This window comes from Herpailurus yagouaroundi, unplaced genomic scaffold (assembly GCF_014898765.1).
Source record: "Herpailurus yagouaroundi ecotype Mexico unplaced genomic scaffold, PumYag 251, whole genome shotgun sequence".
In the NCBI taxonomy this organism is placed as follows: Eukaryota; Metazoa; Chordata; class Mammalia; order Carnivora; family Felidae; genus Herpailurus; species Herpailurus yagouaroundi.
In genome coordinates, this window is record NW_024412468.1 from 1,117,629 (window position 1) to 1,138,133 (window position 20,505).

At 43.7% G+C, this 20,505-nt stretch overlaps 1 protein-coding gene across 1 annotated transcript in view; it reads right to left on the reverse strand.

The window, feature by feature from the left end:
• Positions 1-4,796: 4,796 nt before the first annotated feature.
• The window catches only part of MMP20 (matrix metallopeptidase 20), a 50,926-nt gene continuing 35,217 nt past the window's right edge, over positions 4,797-20,505 (reverse strand). The window contains exons 9-10 of the mRNA XM_040460787.1: positions 5,806-5,909; positions 4,797-4,897 (exon numbers count right to left, since the gene is read on the reverse strand). Coding sequence (XP_040316721.1) covers positions 4,797-4,897; positions 5,806-5,909 — 205 coding nt within the window. The remainder of the gene's footprint in view (positions 4,898-5,805; positions 5,910-20,505) is intronic.

Sequence of the window (20,505 nt, forward strand, 5' to 3'; positions counted from 1 at the left end):
AAAGTCCTCTCCCCCGACATGCTTTCGTAAAACGGCAGGGCACACGCATTAGCCTCTCCCCCACCTTACTGACCGTCTTCAAAGCATGTTCAGTGTCTTTCACTACGTCTGCAACTGTTTGTTCATTTGAGTGTGGAATGTCTCTCCCATCAGAATCCATGTGCCTCGGGCGCAAGAGTTTCACTGCAAAGCCGCTGAGCCTAGGTCATGTCAACGTACGGTCCGTGCTTCGTGAATATTTGTGCGCGGACTCCATGAACACAGAGGGTGGGTGGGCGATGGCAGGGTAGCTGGGTCCCTCGAACAGGCCGAAGTGAGTATTTATGGGGATGACACAGTAGTGTAGCGAAGAGATGAAATGTTTCAAAAGCAACTGCTGATAAAATTACCAACTTCCGGAAACTTCCAGCACATCATGGATGTAAGTCTGGAGTTTGGAGAAGGGGCACCCCGCAAGCACTGGGCACCCGGGGTTCTGGAGGCCGGGCCCTAGCAGGACTTCTGTTCCATCCTCTGCAGAGGCAGCTGTAAACATGTCTACGACCCAACCTCTAAAGCTCTCATTATTTTTCATTGCTTCACGGGCTGGCGTTTTCTGGCTACTCACGTAGACATGCTTTTTTCCTTTTCCTTCCCACTGCAGATGATCGAAAATGAATTTCTACGGCTCATTTCTCAACTCGTCTTTGCAAATGTTTTCTCCTTGGGTCCGTCCCTCCTTGTCTCTTCTGGTGTCCCCTCACACTCTCGTCAGGACAGCAGGCTGCATTGTACAACGAAAGTTTGCTTCTGTCCCCCGCCATTTAAAATGCTACACCGAATTAAAGGAAAGTATGATGGATTAAGGTTAGTGGAGGAGAGAGTCAGGACATGTGCCTTACAAGAATTCTCTTCTGGAACCCAGAGTCATTCACGAACTTCCTGCTACAGCATATTTACCAGCAGATCCCAGTTCTGCTCTTATTGGGATTACGGGACCCCTGGTGGTGGGAGTGGGGCAGGGATTGGGGCATTTGGGGTACACCGGGATGTGCTTTAGTCTGGTCACGTTGTGCGCCCCTTGGGGGTGGTGGCACCAAGGACAGCTCCGCAGATGGCCCGATCAGAGGATATTCCTTCTCCCTTCTACTGGCGCCTGCAGGGGACAAATACAGGAAACCTGTGGCTTTGACTTTCCTATGCTCCATGACGGAGTCAAAACCTCCACGCCATTGACCAGCTTTATGCATTTCTTCTCAAACGGCGCTTCACTGGGTAATTTTAGCGATGAATATTCACAAAAAACCCTGCAATGTCATAGAAGGAAATGACTAGAAGCAGGATTAAGTAGAGTACACGTGGATAATTCATAAACGAGAGCACTTGAAGGTGATGGTTTAAAAATATGTCAAACAGAACCCCCCAAAAAAGAAACCGCATAGTTCGGCATCTACGTAAAAGGGGGGGTCTGACGCGTTTCTGAATGACCATCTGGAAAAGAACAGAGGACACGACGAGCGAGCTGGGTCTCCATTTCTCTCCAGGCTACGTGGTCCTCACTGCGGGAAAGTCAGGGCAGAGCTGGTCGGGGAGCTCCCCACCGGGGTGGATCCACTTGTCCTTCAGCAGCCCCTCTGGTGCTTTCCAAGAGCTTCTGGGCCACCCGTCAAGTGACGATCACTGAGGTCAGCAGGACAATGCACACGGGTCGTCAGAAAGAAAACTGTTCTGCTTACTACTTCCTTTCTCAGAGGAACGGTCGAGCCACACTGGGCTCAAAACTATTTCACAAAACATTGTCACGCTCGCTCTGGAGCCGAGTGACGAATACATGTTATACATTATTTCTGCACAAAGTCTTGTCTCAGGGGAGCCGATAAATATGCCGATGGAGTTTTGACACAAACACGGTTACTGTTTTTTGTGCTTGAGAGACACTGTTGTGTCTTTCCAAAATATGTCCAACTCTATCTAGGAGACAGAAGTTCTCTTACTCAACAAAGGAGTAATAATTTGTAAGATTTATTTCAGGGGGATGGGAGTTAACAACAGTCAGCATATTACTCGCGTACTGATTTCATTTGCAGTTTGGAAAAGGAAAATCTCAGGTCACTGGTTATCAACCCTCAGGGTGCTGGAGAGCTGTCATATCCTCAGCTATCCCAGAGGAGGCAGACACGTTCTCTGAGATGTCTCACAACGACAATTATAGACCGTCTAAGAGCGTTGTGTATTGTGACTTGTATATTTAAGCCTCTAAGTATCTCTGGGAGGTTAAGAACTCTCCCTATTCTGATATATAAAGGAAGAAATTGAGACTGAGATTAAGGAACCGACCAACATCGTACAGCTAAAAATAACAGATCTGGGGCTTTAAGCCCGTCAGACCTCAAAGCACAAGCTGTTTTGCTTCCAGTGAAGGGTTTATAATGCGCACACCCCTAGGCTAGCAGCGGGCGCCCGGGGGACATCTGGCTGGTCGTGCTCAGCTCCAGATGTCTTCAGGCCACAGCTTCATTGCCGTGGGCTCCGTGTCCGAGCTGGCCAGACCGCTCGGCCCGCAGAGATCGTCACAACACCTTGATCTCCTGGTTTATTGTCATTTTTGAAGATGACAGATTTATTGAGATGTAATTCACACACCATACAATTTATCCACTTAAGACGTACAATCCAATGGCTTGTAGTATATTCGCAGAGCTGTGCAACCCTCACCGTCATCACTTGGGCAACATTTCCATCGCCCCACAAAGAAAGCCCCCACCCCTTAGCCATCACCTTCCAGTGCCCCTCCACGATGCCTGGCAGGTGCACATCAGCCTTCTGCCTCTGGATTTTCTTATTTGAACATTTCACATAAACAGAATCCTAGAATATGTGGCCTCTTGTATCTGGTCTCTCAGTGCACCGTTTCCAAGCTCCATCTGTGCCGTTGCACGCGGTGGCTCTTTTTTTTTTTTTTTTTTTTATTGCCCAATAATATTCCATTGTATGGATTTACCACAATAAACAAACTCCATTCGTCATTTTACGAGCACATTTGCACTTTTTGGCTATTCTGAATAACGCTGCCATGAAGGTTTTTGGGCACGTTTTGTGCACATTTTTGTGTGGACGTGTCTTCCTGGCTCGCAGGCAGACATTGGAAAGTGGTGGGACGGTTACATGGAAACTCTGGTTTTAGCCTCTCGAGGACCCGCCAGACCGCTTTTCCTCATTGCTCATTGCAATTAAGTAGTTCTCCTCAGCTAGCTGCTTCTGCAAAAGTGACTTTCTTCTGGAAAGCACGCATACTCGAATGTGTCTTCAACCGTCAAAGATTCGACATCTGGTTGGCCATCAATAGTCACTTTCAGTAACAGAAGCCAAGGGGAGGGTTGAGTCAACCCTCCAGTGAGGGCCCTGCCCTTCTTTTTTTCCTTAAGTTTATTTATTTTGAGAGAGTGAGTGAGAACAAGGTGGGGAGGGGCAGAGAGAGAGAGAGAGAGAGAGAGAGAGAGAGAATCCCAAGAAGGCTCCACACTGTCAGCGCAGAGCCCGACTTGGGGCTCAAACTCATGAACTGTGAGATCATGACCTGAGACGAAACCGAGAGTCAGATGCTCAACCTACTGAGCCACGCAGGCACCCATCCCTGTCCCTTCTCAACACTAGGAAGGAATTCAGTAAAGGACACAACAGTAACGGCTGACAGGGTGACACTGTGGCCATCCCGGGCAGCCTGGGAAGTCTACTAAATGTATTTATCATCTAACGTTAGGATCACTTCATCTTTCGACTCCTTACATTCTAGAGGGTCAGATTAAAAAAAAAATCACAAGAATGACAAACCACTGTGGTTTTTTCTGTACTGATGAGCAGGTAAGAAAGAGAAAAGGTTTAACTTGAAGTAAGAAAAACTAAACAGACCAACTCCCCTACATGGAAAACTACTCTGAAGAGACTCACATGCGTGGTTAGAGACAGTGTCACTGTAGGTGTTTTATTGTCAGGAGGCAGGAAATGGACTGAATATCTGCCCTTTCTCCTGTGTCTGCGTATGAACTATCTCCAGTTTTGAGTTTTCTCTAGGTTCGTGGAGTCTGTTGCCAAAGAATGTGTCCTAGAAGCTAGTAGATACTGACTGAGGAGAGAAATGAGCGACGGTTCTCATACAGCATTTTTATTGGCTGTTGTTAAAAGTTTTCCTGTTGCAAAGTTTCCCTCTCTTGCCTAGTCCGAAATTTCATTTGAGTGGGCTTGCCCACTGCGACCTGCTTCAAAGACAGTGAGCACAGTTAAACAAACAAACGAGAAATAAAACTTATATGGTATTTTGTTTGTGAGATGTTCAAAGCACAGAGGGACAAATTTATACTCGTCACAACACATGTAAAGGCAGCAAAAGCCACTACTGTGAAGAGTAGTGAAGTAAAATTTGCACGGCAATGACATGTCCTTTTAAAAGAATTATAATACATGTCAGGGAATCCACAAATAGACTTCTTCTCAGAAATAAAAACCCAAATTTCTCAATTTGCTTCAGTATGTTGGGTAAGAAACAACAGCAGTGGGTGTCTCACAGAGGAGAGCATTGTGTTGATTCCGATTTTATGTGAAGTTGACCATCTATAGAAATCTCCCATTTTGATTAAAATTATGAATTCACAACCGTGAAGAAACGTAGAAGCGTAATTATTTTTGATGAACTGGAAATTGCCCTTAGGATTGAAGGCCACGGGAAGAACCCCCATCCTACATTCTGCCTTGGTCCTTACGTCCAGGGACCAGCTGCTTGCGCTCGCGTTCGTTCCCTAGAAAACACGAGACCTTCCTGTCTAGCAGCCAATCCAGGAGCTAGATTTCAGCACACTGACCACATCTTCCTTCTCTGTGTCATACTTGTACGCTTTGGGTCCTGAAAAGAAGTAAATGTAGCCTAGAAGAGACAAAGTTGAAAATGTGGTTACTGAAGATGACCTAGAAATCCATAAATGGAGGATTTGGAGGTCGTCCTGGAGGCGAACTGGGGATTTGTCAGCTGGAGCACAGGACCTCTGACTTGTCGCTCATCCCTCACCTTCCGCTGGGGTATACCCTCCAGGAAATCCCCTCCCCCGTCTCTCCCTAGCGAACCACTGGCCATTCTGTAAACCTCAGCTGAAGTCCCACCCTGAAGTCTCCAACTGGGAATGTTGGTTCTCATCTTTTCTTTCTTAGATCACCTGCTGCAGTTGTTGTGAAGATGGCCACACAAGTCAGTACGAAATTACAGACTGTCTTGCTTTCTAGTAATCTTATCTACGTTGGATGGAGGGGCATTTCCGACTGTTGTTAGCGTCTCCCCAAGAGCAGAGAATGTATCAGGAAGGGTCTCTGGATTTCTGAACAGAGTCCAGCTCTGTGCTATATGCTCAAGAAGAATGTGTAGACTGGTCCACCAGATCCAATCGCATTTATTCCACTTGGTTCAGTTCAATTCAACTTTCCTGGCTACATGATAGATTTCAGGAGTTGAGTGATGGGAAAGGGAAAGGCCCTGGGAGGGCCAAGACTATGCACATTTTCAAGATGAAAAGGGCAGTTTTTACTGGACGGGCTTTAAGATGTACCCGACTGATGGACTGAAGCTGTACTTTTAAACCTTTCTATTTGCAAACAGAGATTCTGGGTGGCACACATTTTATACTCTTTCTAGCGACGTGGTTCGCTAAATTTATAAGGGACTCGGGACTGACATTAAGAACAAGAACTCCCATTTGGAAACCTGTTTTCTGTCATGTGAACGCACAGCCCAGATTTCTTGCCACAGTTTCCACAAAGAAAGTTTTTGGTGGAAACACTCACCATTTAATTCCACAGCAGCATCTATCTGGCCATTAACTCCTGAAAATTCCTCTTCAGTATTCTTTGGGTAGTCTTTTTCCATTTTGCCTTTTCGTTCGTCATAGCTGGAAGAAGTGTTATTTCATGAATGATGTTAATAAGAGGTTCTTATCCATTGCAGGTGACACGGTGCTACTCCGGCATATTTAGCCAGGGCTGATTTGTGGCTTTACATGCACATGCGTGTGTCTGTTCCTCTCTGTGTCACACACATGTGCACACACACGCATGCACACACACACTCTATCACTTCTCTTCCAAGTTCCTGGGATTCTAGGACCACTAATTTGGCAGTCATTTGCTCCAAACAGTCTAAACAGATATATTCTTAGAATTATTCTTGGAATTATTAATTAATCATTAATTCTTAGAGTTATTCTATGCGTTATAGCAACATGTTCCTATAATTAAAAAAAAGACACGCTGCCTCTTGAAAGAAACTCTACATATATTTTTGGTGCTTTATTAACTGTTTCAATGATCCCCCGCCCCCCTCCACGCATGAATCTGTGGGCTTAGATTCTCGTCCAAGAATCAGTTGAAAGCCCTTCATGGGGACTTTTTAGTCATGGGCTTCTTGCTTCGCAGCCGTGGAGGAAGGATCAAACAAACAATTCAGAGCGAATAAACACAGATGTGAACAGTCAATAGATAGAGATCAGAAACAAGAAAATCTCGGGTAACTGAGGCTCTGCTTTTAAATCAGTTGAACTGAATTAAATCGCTTTTGTTTCCTGGAAAGATTATACGACTGACCGAATAGTAGATGAACTTTCTTTTTCTGGATCAGCAACCACCACGCAGTGATAACTCAGAAGACTGTTTAATACATCTCTTTGTGATCTGCGTTGCCCCTTGTGAAAGAGACTGACTCGTATGAATCAGCGTGACTCGTACGGTTCGGCACGTAGGCAGTTAGGCAGACTTGGTCTCAAGTGTGAGAAAGTTCCTTCTTCGTCGGCACGGAGCCCCCCGTGGGCACATTCCCAGAGTGGACACCACCCGCCCCCTCCCGCCCCTGCCCCGAGAGGTCAGCCGGTTCCTGCTGGTGCCTGGAGTGTGGGGCAGTTTCCTGCTGCCACAGACGACAGCCGCCTGCCCAGTGCGCCCGGCGGGTGGCTCTGAGTGCAGGCTGTGGGCTGGGGACAGACCTGTCTGGACACTGGGAGGGACCCCACACCAGGAAAGAAGTAGTCGGGCCAAAGTGACAAGTGGGTTGAGCTGCTTGGTGGAGTGGCGTGGACGGGAGTGGATGCCGAGCGTCCCCAACTCCCTTTTCGGGAGTCACTGCACACAGATAAAAGTGGGAAGCATTTACTGTGTCACCAGAAGTGTCGATACCGTGTGTGGGGACGGGGCACCTGGGTGTTGGGAGTGACTGCAATGTCTCAGGAGAGCAGTCAGGGCAAAGCTGGAGGAAAAAATAGGAACGGCCTAGGCACATTGGCTCCTACAATTCTTTTGTTCACTCCCTTCCAGGCTGTGAAAAATCTGCAGTCGTTCATTCAAAGTCCTTTGCCTATTAATCTTTGTTCACTAGGCTGTGTCTTCTTGCTTCCCTGACACGGTTTTATGGAGGAAATGGAAGCTTTGAGGAAGAGAGATCTAAAGCCTAGAATACTTGGGGAGTAAGTGCAGAGGGAAGGGCGAGGGGAGGGTCTGCAGGCAGAGAGGGAGGTGGTGGGAGGGTGGTGCACCTGCCTTCCTCACATTCTTTGTCTGAAGCCAGCCCCGTGCTCAGGGAGTGGTGGAAGGACTTTCGTGTCTGTATTCTCTTTCGCCTGCTCGGAACGGAGCCCTCGAGGCTGCACTTTGTACACCAGGCTGTGCCTCAGCTTTGTGCATGTTAACCAAACATTTAGGAGGGACCTTGAAAACATAATCGCCATGTATACTGTTTTGCGGCAAAATGTGTTCTCCATCCGAACGAGTGACTGATGAAAGGACGCCTGCAGGGAAACCACTTGCAAGTGGGGGTCTGCCTGTTACAGGCACTGCATGCTTCTTATTACAGTGGGTGGGTGGTATATTACAGTCAACGGGTGTTACATTACAGTGGATGGGCGTTATATTAAAGTGGATGGGTGTTATGTTACAGTGGGTGGGTGTTATATCACAGTGGGTGGGGAGGGCTGGGAAAAGGACACAGCAAACACCTGTTGTTCTTGAGAACAGAAAAACAGTTTAAAGGCAGGAATACCTTTTAAAGAGAGAAGACTGATCATCAACCCAATAGGAAGATATGGAGGAACGATCTTTCTCTTTGATCTGTCTGCTTATTCACAAAGAGGGGTGGCAGTAATACCTAAGATCTTATACATAACTCTTCAGAGGAGAAAAGAGGTAATAACATACATAGAAGTGTTTCGGGAGAAACAGGAAGAGCATTACCATGAAACCACCGAAAAGAATTACCACTTATTTTCATGATCATTTCAGAAAGAAAAGAGACCTTAACGCCAAAAAGGCAGAAAGGACATAATCTCAGCATAAAAGACGGTTCTTGCCAACAATGTGTCTTTATACTGACCTGGACTGTACCCCTACACTTATAAAGTTGTCCTGTTCCTATTTTGCTGTGGGTTGGTGCAAAGTCTGTGATAATCTAGTCCTTGGTTTGTGGGCAGATTTTGAGGGTTTCTGCTACAGAGCAAAAAGCATACTGTGTACCATCAGATGGCTCTGGGTGTGAGCTGATTCTGTCACCTCCCGGCTCTAAGATCAGGGGAAAGAGCTCTGAGCTCTGGTTTTCTAATTTGGAAAAGAGTGGTCATGAGGATGAGAGACAATTTACACACACACACACACACACACACACACACACATTCCTGGCATATGGAGACACCAAGAACCATTAACGGACCTGCTAGCATGGGGTTGAGTAAACTTGGTGACTTGACCTGGGCCCTTAAGTCATCCAGGAGCTTAATCTTTACCTAATCTTCAAGCACACTTCATCCGGGTACCATTGTGCAGTAGAGGCAAGGGTGAGAAGAGGTGGAGAAAGGAGGACTACAGAATGTGGAGGCAGTCCAGAGAACGCAGCGGAGATGCGATTACGATTCAGGAGGTCTACTGTTACGTTTCGGATTCTGCTGAGGATAAAAGGAAGTTGTAAGACAGGATGAGAGCCACGGGTGTGCGTAGTTTGGCGACGGAACATGAATGGGGAAAAGGTCACGAAGAATGACTGTGCGGAGGATGGCGAGGACCTCTGGGTTTGGACTCACAGGGCACGAAATCCAGCCTCAGATGGACCACTTTCTAGCGAGGTGGCCTGGAACTAATGATGTAAGCTCTCTGAGAGGCAATGTTTTAGCTGTTAAGTGGAGAGAGGAGCACCTACTTCTCAAGTTGTTGAGAAGACAGAGGGAAAATGAAAGAATATGAGGAAATACTCACCATGATTCCTAACACATAAGCCATCCAAAAACTAGCTGAATGAGAATGTTCAGGAAAGAAATGCATTTTTATTGTGCATCTGTCATGTACCAGGCACCTGCTAAAATCACTGCCCGCAATGTCTTGTCTTGTTTGTAAAACCTGAATACCAACTAAAAATGATTGACCCATAACCATGTTTATTTCCTCTCTGAGCTTCTGTTTCATCATTTAATATTGGTTAATGGAAATAGATATTAAAGAAATCACGACTGGCAGTTAAGCTTTACTGGCGATATCATAGCGCTATAAATGTGAGGTGTTTTTTTTTCAGATATGTTATCTTACTCTCCACCTTGGTAATCTAAGGGCTTGGGGGACCATTTTGGTAAAGTGCCAGCATGTGGTTTAACTTAATGCTTTGAATTTAGATCGGGTAGGAATTCTGGTATGTCGATTATGATGATTTCTAGCATGTGCCAGTAGCAAAAACTGACCCCATTTTGCCTGCTTTGAAGCACTGAAAGAGGGCTGTGTCTGCTTAAGGAAAATGTGAGAAAGGAAGGCAAAATGGGTAATTTCGTGGTAAGGTATCTAAGTTCCACGTTTTCAGGAAGTTTCTTCAAGGAGACCTTTCTAGTGAGATGAAAACCTGGAATCCCCTTTGAAGTTCATAATCTACTTCAAGCTAGGAATTAATGGCCTTTTGGGGAGGAAGGGCCTTGTGCAGAGTGTAGACCACTCTCTACAAGTGGTCTAGGAGGAGAGTGGTCAGGAGTGGGAAGAAGGGAGGAGACCATCCCACATCGGGGTTAGGAACCCTGCCTTTGAGGGAAAGGGCTGTGGGAAGATTTTGGAACAAAGACTCTGTAACAATGTGGAAAAATATTGATGGCCTCCATTTCCACCTGATTGTATGATGACATTTAAATTGGCATTGCCAGCCTGAATCCTCTGAGTTCAAAACCTGTATAGAGAACTGTCTTCTGGACATTGCCATTCTTGGGTTTCACCAAGATGCCAAACGCTGCATGTACGAAATGGAACTCCTGTTTATTCCTTTATTTCTGCTGTACTTAATTGTATTCTTTCCCCCACCGAATGGCCTTAGCATCTTTGCCAGAAATCAGCTGACCATATGGGTGTATTTCTGGACTGTCGATTTTATTCCATTGATCTCTACGTCTACCCTCATGTTCCTATCTCACTGTCTTGATTACTCTTGCTTTGTAGTTAAGTTTTGAAATTGGGAAGGCTGAGTCCTCCACTGTGTTCTTCTTTTTCAAGATATTTTGGTTTTCCTGGGTCCTGTGAGTTTCCATATGAATTTTAAGATCAGCTTGTCCATTTCTACAAAGGAATCCAGTGGTATTCTGATAGGGATCATGCGGAGTCCTGTAGATCAATTTGGGGAGTATTGTCATTTAAAAAATATTAAGGCATCCAGTCCATGAACATGAGATATCTTTCCATTAAGGTCTTGTTTACTTTCTCTCAACAGTGTTTTGTAATTTTCAGGTTGTAAGTTTTCCACTTCTATTAAATTGATTTCTAGATATTATTTTTCTTTTTGGTGTTATTTAACTGGAATTGTTTTTTTTAACCTTCATTTTTGGATTATTTGTTGAAGTGTATAGAAATACAACTGATTTTTTGCAAAATGAACTCACATTCTGCAAATATGCTGAACTTACTTATCAGTTCTACTGGTTTTTTTTTTTTTTTTGAGAATTCCTTAGGCTTTTCTATATAAAAGGTCATGAGATCTAAACAGTTTTCCTTTTTTTCCAATCTGAATGCCTTTTATTCTATTCATTCTTGCTTAATTGCCTTGCCTAGAGCCTCCATCACAGTGATGAATAGAAGTGGTGATAGTGAAAATTTTTGTCTTGTTCCTCATTTTAGGGGGAAAGCATCAAGGCTTTCACCATTGAGTATGAGGCCAGCTGTGGGTTTTCATAGATGCCTTTTCCCAGACTGAGAAAGTGTCCTTCTGTTCCTAGTTTGTTTAGTAGTTTTTATTTTGCAACAGTGTGGGATTTTGTCAAATGCTTTTTCTGCATTTGAGATGATCACATGGCTTTTGTTTCTTAACCTATCACTATGGTGTATTACGTTAATTGATTTTCAGAAGTATTTTTGAGTGATTTTTGCATCCATATTCACAAAAGCTATTGCTCTGAAGTTTTATTTTCTTCTGATGCCTCGGTCTGGTTTTGGTATCAGGGTAATACTGCCCTCATATAATGAGTTGGGAAATGGCCCCTCCTCTTCTATTTTTTACAGGAATTTGTGAAAAACTGGCATTAATTCCTCTTTAAATGTTTTGGTAGAATTCATTACTGAAGCATGTAGTCCTGGGTTTTTCTTCATGGATCATTTTTTGGCTATGAATGAAGTGCCTTCACTTGTTATAGGTTGGTTCAGGCTATTTCTTCTTGAATCAGCTTCACTCTTTTATTTATTTCTAGGAATTTGTCCATTTCAGGTCTTTTATCATATTTATTGGCATACAGTTACTCATAGCCCTCCTTTATAATCCATTTAATTTCCGTAAGGTTGGTAGTAGTGTTCCCGTTTTCATTTCTGATTTTAGTAATTTGAGTCTTCTCTTTTTATTTTTTTAAAGTTTATTTATTTTGAGACAGAGAATGAGTGAGTGCAAGTGGGGAGGGGCAGAGAGAGAGGGAGAGAGAAAGAGAATCCCAAGCAGGCTGTCAGCATAGAGCGTGATGTGGGGCTTGTTCCCACGAGCCTTGAGGTCATGACCTGAGCCAAAATCAAGAGCTGGATGCTCAACTGACTGAGCCATCCAGGCACCCTGAATCTTCTCTTTTTAATTAGGTCAACTCGTGAGAAACGTATCTATTTTGTTGATCTTTTCAAAGAACCAAATTTCGTTTTGTTGATTTTTCTCAAATTGCTTATGTATTCTCTACTTCATTTATTTCCACCATAATCTTCATTATTTACTTCTTTCTGCTGGCTTTAGGTTTCATTTGCACCTTTTACCCAGGGTCTTAGGTGGAAGTTTAGGTTATGGACTTGAGGTCTTTTTTTAAAGGGCATTTAGAGCTGTGCATTTCCCTTTGGGTACTGCTGTCACTGAATCCACACGTTCTCAAATGCAGTGTTTTTGTTTTCATTCTTCTTTTAAGTATTTTCTAATTTCTCTTGTGATTTCATCTTTGACACACCGGTTGTTCATTTTCACATAGTTGTAAATTATCCAGTTTTCCTTCTGATATCGATTTCTAGCTTAGTTTCATTATGATCAGAAAAGATCTTTGGTATGATTCAGTTGAGACGTGTGTGGCGTCCTAACATGTCACCTATCCTGGGCAATAAGCACTTGAAAAGAACGTGATTTAGTTTTTGTGTCAAGTGTTTGCTAGATCACCATTAGGGCTCGTTGGTTTGTGGCGCTGTTCACAGTTTCTGTGCCTTACACATCTTGTTGTGTGTTTGCTCCGTTCATTACTGAAGTGAAGTAATGAAGCCTTCAATTATAATTATTCGGTTGTTTCCTCCCTTCATTTTTGTCAAGTCTTTTTTTTGGGGAGGGTTCCTGAATTTTGGGGGTCTGTTGTTGGGTTGTTTTATCTTCTTGGTTGATTGACCCTTATGATCAACCCTTGTTTTCATCAACAACCCTTGGTTGATCACTAAAAAATGTCCCTCTGAATCCCTAGTAATGCTTTTTATTTTAAAGTCTGTTTTGCCTGATATTAGCATAGTCATTCTGGCTTTGTTACGACTGCTGCTTGTATGATAGATATTTTCCCCGTCCTTTTACTTTTAGTCCATTTGTATCTTTGAATATGAAGGTGTGTCTCCTTCAGCATAGAGCTGGGTCTTGTTTTTTTTTTTTTTTTTCCATCCAGTCTAATAACCTCTGTCATTGGATTACACTGTTTAATCCATTCACATTTAATATTATTGATGTAATTGGATCTGACTCCACCACTTTGCTTTGTACACGTCTCATGTCTTTTTGGTTCCCTTTTTCCTCCTTAATGCTTTCTTTTGCATTAGTGAAGATTTTCCAGTGTACCGTTTTAATTCCTTCCATGACTTTTTCACTACATTTAAAAAAGTTATTTCCTTAGTGGTTGCCGTAGACCATATCATATATACCTTACTTTACCACAAACCGTTGGGTTTATACTAACTTAATTTCACTGAGATTCAGAAACATTATTCGTATAAAATTCATTCTTTGGTCTTCCTTTTGGTGGTGGTATTGTTATACTTATTACATCTGTGTATGTTATGAACCCCCAAAATACGTTGTTCTAATTACTATTTTAGATAATTTAATGTGTTCTTGAGAAGCTGAGAGGAGAGAAAGTATATGTTTACAGTTTTTGATATATTAACCTTTTATTTATTTATTTATTTATTTTTAATTTTTTTTTTTTTCCCAACGTTTATTTATTTTGGGGACAGAGAGAGACCGAGCATGAACGGGGGAGGGGCAGAGAGAGAGGGAGACACAGAATCGGAAACAGGCTCCAGGCTCCGAGCCATCGGCCCAGAGCCCGACACGGGGCTCGAACTCACGCGAGATCACGCGAGATCTCGCGAGATCGTGACCTGGCTGAAGTCGGCCGCTGAACCGACTGCGCCACCCAGGCGCCCCATATATTAACCTTTTTTTTTTTTATCATTTCTCCTTTTTTTGTTGTTCTTGTGAACCTGCATTACAGATTTGATATCATTTCCCCAGCTTAATACCATTTTCCTTACACCCACTTCTTTGATGCTGTTGTTGATAAATGTATCATGTTTCTGAATATTATAGGCCCAACGATACACTTTTATACATATAAATAATAAACATATATACGTGCAGTTTTAAACAGTTAATTTTAAAATTGGGGGTGCCTGGGTGGTGGCTCAGTTGGTTAAGAGTCTGACTTTGGCTCCAGTCATGATCTTTGGCTCACGGTTCATGAGTTCGAGCCCCGCGTCGGGCTCTGTGCTGACAGCTCAGAGCCTGGAGCCCGCTTCAGATTCTCTGTCTCCCTCTCTCTCTGCCCCTCCCCTGCTCACTCCCTATCTCTCCCTCTCTCTCTCAAAAATAAATAAACGTTAAAAAATATAAAATCAGTTAAGAGAAGGAAAGGGAGGAAATAATACCTTTATTCTATCATAATTACATAATTACTGGTGCTCTTTGTTGTCTCAATGTGGATTCAAAGTGCTGTCCAGCGTCACTTGCCTTCAGCCTGAAGAACTTGCTCTAGTATTTCTCGTAAGGCAGATATGCTAGCGACACATTCTCTCAGTTTTGTTTATCTGGGAATGTCGTATTTGGTCTCCGTTTTTGAGATAGTTTAGCCAAGTGCAGGATTCTTGGATGAGAGTTTTTTTCTTTGAGCACTTTGAAGACGTTTCCCAGCACGTCCTGGCCTGCCTGGTTTAGCCAACCTGCCATCTTGTCTGCTCTGCTCCAGTCACACTGCTGCCAGAGTGAGATTTTTACCACATGAATCTTACTGGGTGACTCCCTTATTCAGGACACTTAAAGATATCCTTCTTTTTTTATAACTTCACACTGGTCTCTCTGGAAAGGTGCAGGCCCCCTGTCATCTATACCTCCTTCTCCTTGGGCCCCGTCTCTCATTCTGACTGCATTATGACCCTTGGAGCTGCCTGCAGTTGTCCCCAGACGCACAGGCTGTTTTGCGTTATCAGTGCCTCTGCTTTGTCTGGAAGCCACGCACCCCCCGCCCCGCCTCCCTCCTGGGAAACTCCTACTTTCCTCTCAAGATGTTCCTTCTTCGACACCTTAACTTCCTCTAAGAGTTCCTTCTTTGACACCTTAACTAGAGCTGGCCATTTCCTATTTGTTTTGCCCCAGTGATCCCCATCCAGTCTTCTACGGGGGCACCTGTGACACTCGGATTGCTCTTAAATCTTTATCCATACATGTATTCTCAACTGTGCGCCTTGCTGGGGGCCTGGGCGGCGCCCCATACGAGCCCAGGATTTATTATGGGACAGTCATTTCACATCCTTCTCACTCACACCCACCGCCCTGTGAAGCAGATACTATTTTTGCCTCCCTTTGGGCGATGATGAAACCAAAACAGAAAGGCCATCCCTGTTGCCCAAGGACTGCTGAGATGAACGCTCTCTTAGTCCTGCCTGCACTCTCAGTCCACAAACTCTGAGCTCTCTCTTGAGTGTCAGGGTCCTAGTACAGAGCCTGGTGCAGAAACGTACCCAACATGTGTAGACTGGAAGCGGTAGCTGGGTAATGCCGTTTAACGAATTTAAGATTAAAAAGCAAGATTTTGAACTCTACCCATCTTTCTGGTTTTTATCACTTATTTCTCTATGGTGACTTCAGTATACTTGGGGCATCATGAAGGGGAGAACGTGTCCTACTTTGCAACAATCACGCCTCCAGTCTGTCTGCATAGAAGAGTGCCCTAGGGATGGAAAGGGGTGGGGCCTGCAGATTTGCAGGTCACTGTACACAAAATTCTTTGACTACCTCAAAGAATGATGGATCTGAGGGCACCCCCGGTCCCCAGGAACTCCCTGGTGTAGCCACTCCTCTGCTGTTGGTAAGCAAGAGAGAACATTTACAGGGAGAAATTAGCCAAAGGTGACGGAAATAACGTAAAGGAAGAAAAAGTGGCTGGACCATTGGGGCCCGCCAGGAAGAGGAAAGGAAGGAGTGAAAGCAAATGGACGTATGGGGAAGAAGCCCTTGTTGTTATGTTTAAGCAACACATCATGTAGCTTGTGGTGTTGTGAGCACAGGGTGGGGCACGCGGTGGCGTCAGCATGATAGAGCTCCCTTTTGGATTTCAACTTGTAGTTCTCTGTGCCTGCTCCCTGTGAATTACTACTACAGTGACACGTGGGCTCTCACTCTTAGAGCCTAAACCAACCTGCCCCCAGGCTAACAGTCAATCCTCAGTGGGGGATGTTCTTCCATAGTTGTCTCATGGCACATCAGTCACTGAAACGGGTCCCAGCCCTCGGACGTCATGGAGAATGTCCCTGACATTAAGCCTATCCAGAGACTTCTCTTCCCTTGGCACATCATTTATGTCACAGACTGAACCAGCATGACGACTGAAGAAGAACCTGATGAGTGACTAAAGAAAGTAAGTCGTAACACATCAAACAAATTCTTGGTCTATAACTTGAGGCTGCGGCCTTCTGTGTTTTTGAGTATGGCCACGTGCTTTACTGATAGAACATTTGTCTCCTTTGGTCTTTCCCCCCTTTCCTGTTTATTTTTTTTAAGTTTGTTTATTTATTTATTTTGAGAGAGAGAGAGAGAGAGAGAGAGAAGGAGAGAGAGGGAGAGAGAATCCCAAGCAGGCTCCACATTGATGTGGGGCTCAAACCCACAAACCATGATATCATGACGTGAACCAAAGTCAAGATTCGGAGGCTTAACCAACTGAGCCACCCAGCTGCCCCTCCTGCCTTTCCTGTTTGGAACAAGATGTAGTGACCGAGGCTTCCTTGAGTCTTGGGGCAACCGCAAGAGTGGCGTCTACATGTTAATAGCAGAGCAAAATGTTAGAAGGAACTCGGGTCCCTGGTGACCATGGATTCACTCTAAGTCTCTTAAACTCCTGACACATTACATACATGAGAAAAACAGACCTTTACGTGTTTCAGCTACAGTTATTTCTGGGTGTCTCTCACTCGCAGCTGAACATAATTTCTAACCAACGCATGGCTTCACATGACAATAAGATGTCATACATCTGAGGCTCTGCTAAACCAGGGGTGCGGAGTTCAGGGTGGGAGAGTTTGTTAATGGAGTAGCTAACGACTGCCTTTGCTCGACTTCTGAGCTGTAAGTCCAGGTTGTTTGTCTTGTTCTTTGGTGCAGAAACCAGGTGTGTTGGAGCATGTGACACAGAAGACTCTCATTGGTGAAAGGAACTTCCCTGTGACCAGCTCTCTGATTGGAGTGCTGCTCAGAGAACTGCTGAGGTTTCAACAATCATTTGTTAATCATCACAAGTTTTTAAGCAATTGTTAGACACCATGTAAGTTCCTACAGTTACTGAAAAGTTACTCTATTTGAACACCTACTATGTGCCAGGCTCGGTCTAGGTGTCTCCATGCACTGTTCACTTAATACTCTAAATAACCTCGGAAGGGTAATTTTCTTGTATTATTATTTTTTAACTGTTTATTTATTTTGTGAGAGAGGAGAGACTGCATGCAGGGGAGGGGCAAAGAGAGAGGGAGAGAGAGAATCCCAACCAGCCTCCTCACTGTCAGCGCACAGCCCACTGTGCCTCTTGATCTCAGGAACCGCGAGATCATGACCTGAGCCGAAATCACGAGTCAGACGCTTAACCGACTGAGCCGCCCAGCTGCCCCAGCCTTGGAAAGTTAATTTTAAAAGTGCCTGCTGGGTTTCCTTCCCATAATACCAAAATGGGTCTTTGACATTTGAGTTAAACCCCTAGACCACCTTTTTAATGAATCTGTTTTATCCAGATTACTAAGACTTTTCCTTAATAGACACTCACAGAAGCCTAGTTGGAAAGGTGCACTGTGCTTTCCTCAGGGGGGAATCAGGCATCATTATAATCAGAGACACCCTTCCTCACCAACCTTACATTCTCAGAGAATTAAAAACCTCTCAGCAAGCCTCTTGTGTCAGCTGTTAAACCTCAATTCTGCCTGGCTGGAGGTGCATGCTTTGCTGGTAGATGGTAGATTAGTTCAAAGACTAGGCAATGAATGGAGAATTGAAACAATGGAAGAGTGGATAATCTCCCAAGTGAGATTCGGGCCGTGAGCAATCTTTGAGAAATTAACTGAATTACCACAAATGCCCTCACACTCCCGCACGCAGGCTTCTGCAAGCATTTCCAATCTCATTCTTGGAAAATCCGCAATGGGAGTTGGGTTTCTCAATACCTATCTTCCGGTATGTCAGCACTGTGATTACAGCCACTTTATTTTAAATGAGGACCTGGGGGAATCTGCCCAGCAGACACCAGGAGCTTAATAAATGAATTACGATCAGGATTTCAGAAAGGAAGTTCCGAAAGAAAGATCTCTGGCTTCTTGGTTTAATCCCTGGACTGGAAGTGACGGGTCAGGACAACACATGATGCTCTGAGCAGTGATCCCAGGGCTCTCAGTGGCCTGGAGTCAGCAGGTCTACATTTGTTTGGCACTCATTTCTATAAAATAAAATTCCCTTCTCACAAAACAGATCTGTTCTCCAGTTATATTACTTTCTTGGCTCCAATTTGGAGAAGCTATCAGTCAGATGGAAGAAGCCAAAAACGTATTTATAAATTTCCCTTATGCCTAGAAGTGGTTATTAAGAGTAGGTGATATGCCAGCACAGCTATGATTCAGAATAGAAGGAGAGTTGAAGAGTTTCTCAGACAAACAAAAACTAAAGGAGCTCACGACCACTTCACCTGCCCTGTAAGAAATATTAAAGGGGACACTTTGGGTGGAAAGGAGACACCAAAAGTGACAGTATAAAGGCAGAAAACGCAAAAGCAGTAAAAATATAGGGGCGCCTGGGTGGCGCAGTCGGTGAAGCGTCCGACTTCAGCCAGGTCACGATCTCGCGGTCCGTGAGTTCGAGCCCCGCGTCGGGCTCTGGGCTGATGGCTCGGAGCCTGGAGCCTGTTTCCGATTCTGTGTCTCCCTCTCTCTCTGCCCCTCCCCCGTTCATGCTCTGTCTCTCTCTGTCCCCAAAATAAATAAAAAAAATGTTGAAAGATAAAAATATTTCTGTTAAAAAATCAGCCAAGGAACTCACAAAGAAAGGGTAGAAAATACAAAAACATACATCTAAACCATGGGGAGGAGACGAGTGAAGAATGGGTTCAAACTTAAGTGACCATCAACCTAGTACAGAAATGCTATTTGCAGAGGATGTTATATACATACCTAATAGTAACCATAGATCAAAAGTCACTAATAAGGACATAAGAAGACAGAGAATGAAATTGAAATATATTGTTAAAGAAAATCAGCAACACATGGAAGTGACAAAGACAAGAAAACACCAGAGGAAAGCTCCAGAAACAAGCACAAAACAAGTAATAAAATGACAATAAAGTCATATTTATCAATAATTACCTTGAATGTAAATGGACTAAATGCTCCAATCAAGGCATCGGGTGTCAGAATGGAGAAAAAAACAAGACCCTTCTGCCTACAACAAACTCATTTAGTCATAAAGGCACCTGCAGATTAAAAGTGAGGAGATGGAGAATCATCTATCATGCTAATGGATCCAAAAGAAAGTCAGGGTCATCATACTTATATCAGACAAATTAGACTTTAAAACAAAGACTGGAACAAGAGTCGAAGAAGGGCATTATATCATTATTAAGGGGTCTATCCAACAAAAAGATCTAATAATTGTAAATATTTATGCACCCAACATAGGAGAACCCACGTATATAAAACAGTAACAAACATAAAGAAACTCATTGATAACAATACCACAATAGTAGGGGACTTCAACACCCCACCTACACCAATGGACAGATCATCTAAACAGAAAACCAAGAAGGAAACAATGGCCTTGAATGACACACTGGACCAGATGGACTTAACAGATATATTCAGAACATTCCATCCTAAAACAGCACAATACAGATTCTTTTTGAGTGCACATGGAGCATTCTCCAGAATAGATCACATATTAAGTCACAAAACAGACTTCAACAAATACAAGAAGATGTAAGTCATACCATGCACCTTTCTGACAACACTGCTGTGAAGCTAGAAGTCAATCACAAGAAAAAAATGTGCAAACACCACAAATATATGGAGGTTAAATAACATACTGTTAAGCAATGAATGAGTCAACCAGGAAATCAAAAGAAGAAATAAAAAAATACATGGAAACAAATAAAAATGAAAACACAATGGTCCAAAACCTTTGGGATACAGCAAAAGCGAAAGGGAAGTTTACAGGCCCATCTCAAGAAGCAAGAAAAATCTCAAATACACAACCTAACCTTACACCTAAAGGAGCTAGAAAGAGAACAATAAACAAAACCTAAAACCAGTAGAAGGAAGCAAATGATAAAAATTAGAGGAGAAATAAATGAGATAGAAACAAACAAACAAACGACAATAGAACAGATATCAATGAAACCAGGAGCTGGTTCTTTGAAAATATTAATGAAATTTGATAAACCTCCTAGCCACACTTATCGAGAGAGAGAGAGAGAGAGAGAGAGAGAGAGAGAGAGAGAGAGAATAAATAAATAAAATCACAAATGACAGAGGAAAACTAACACC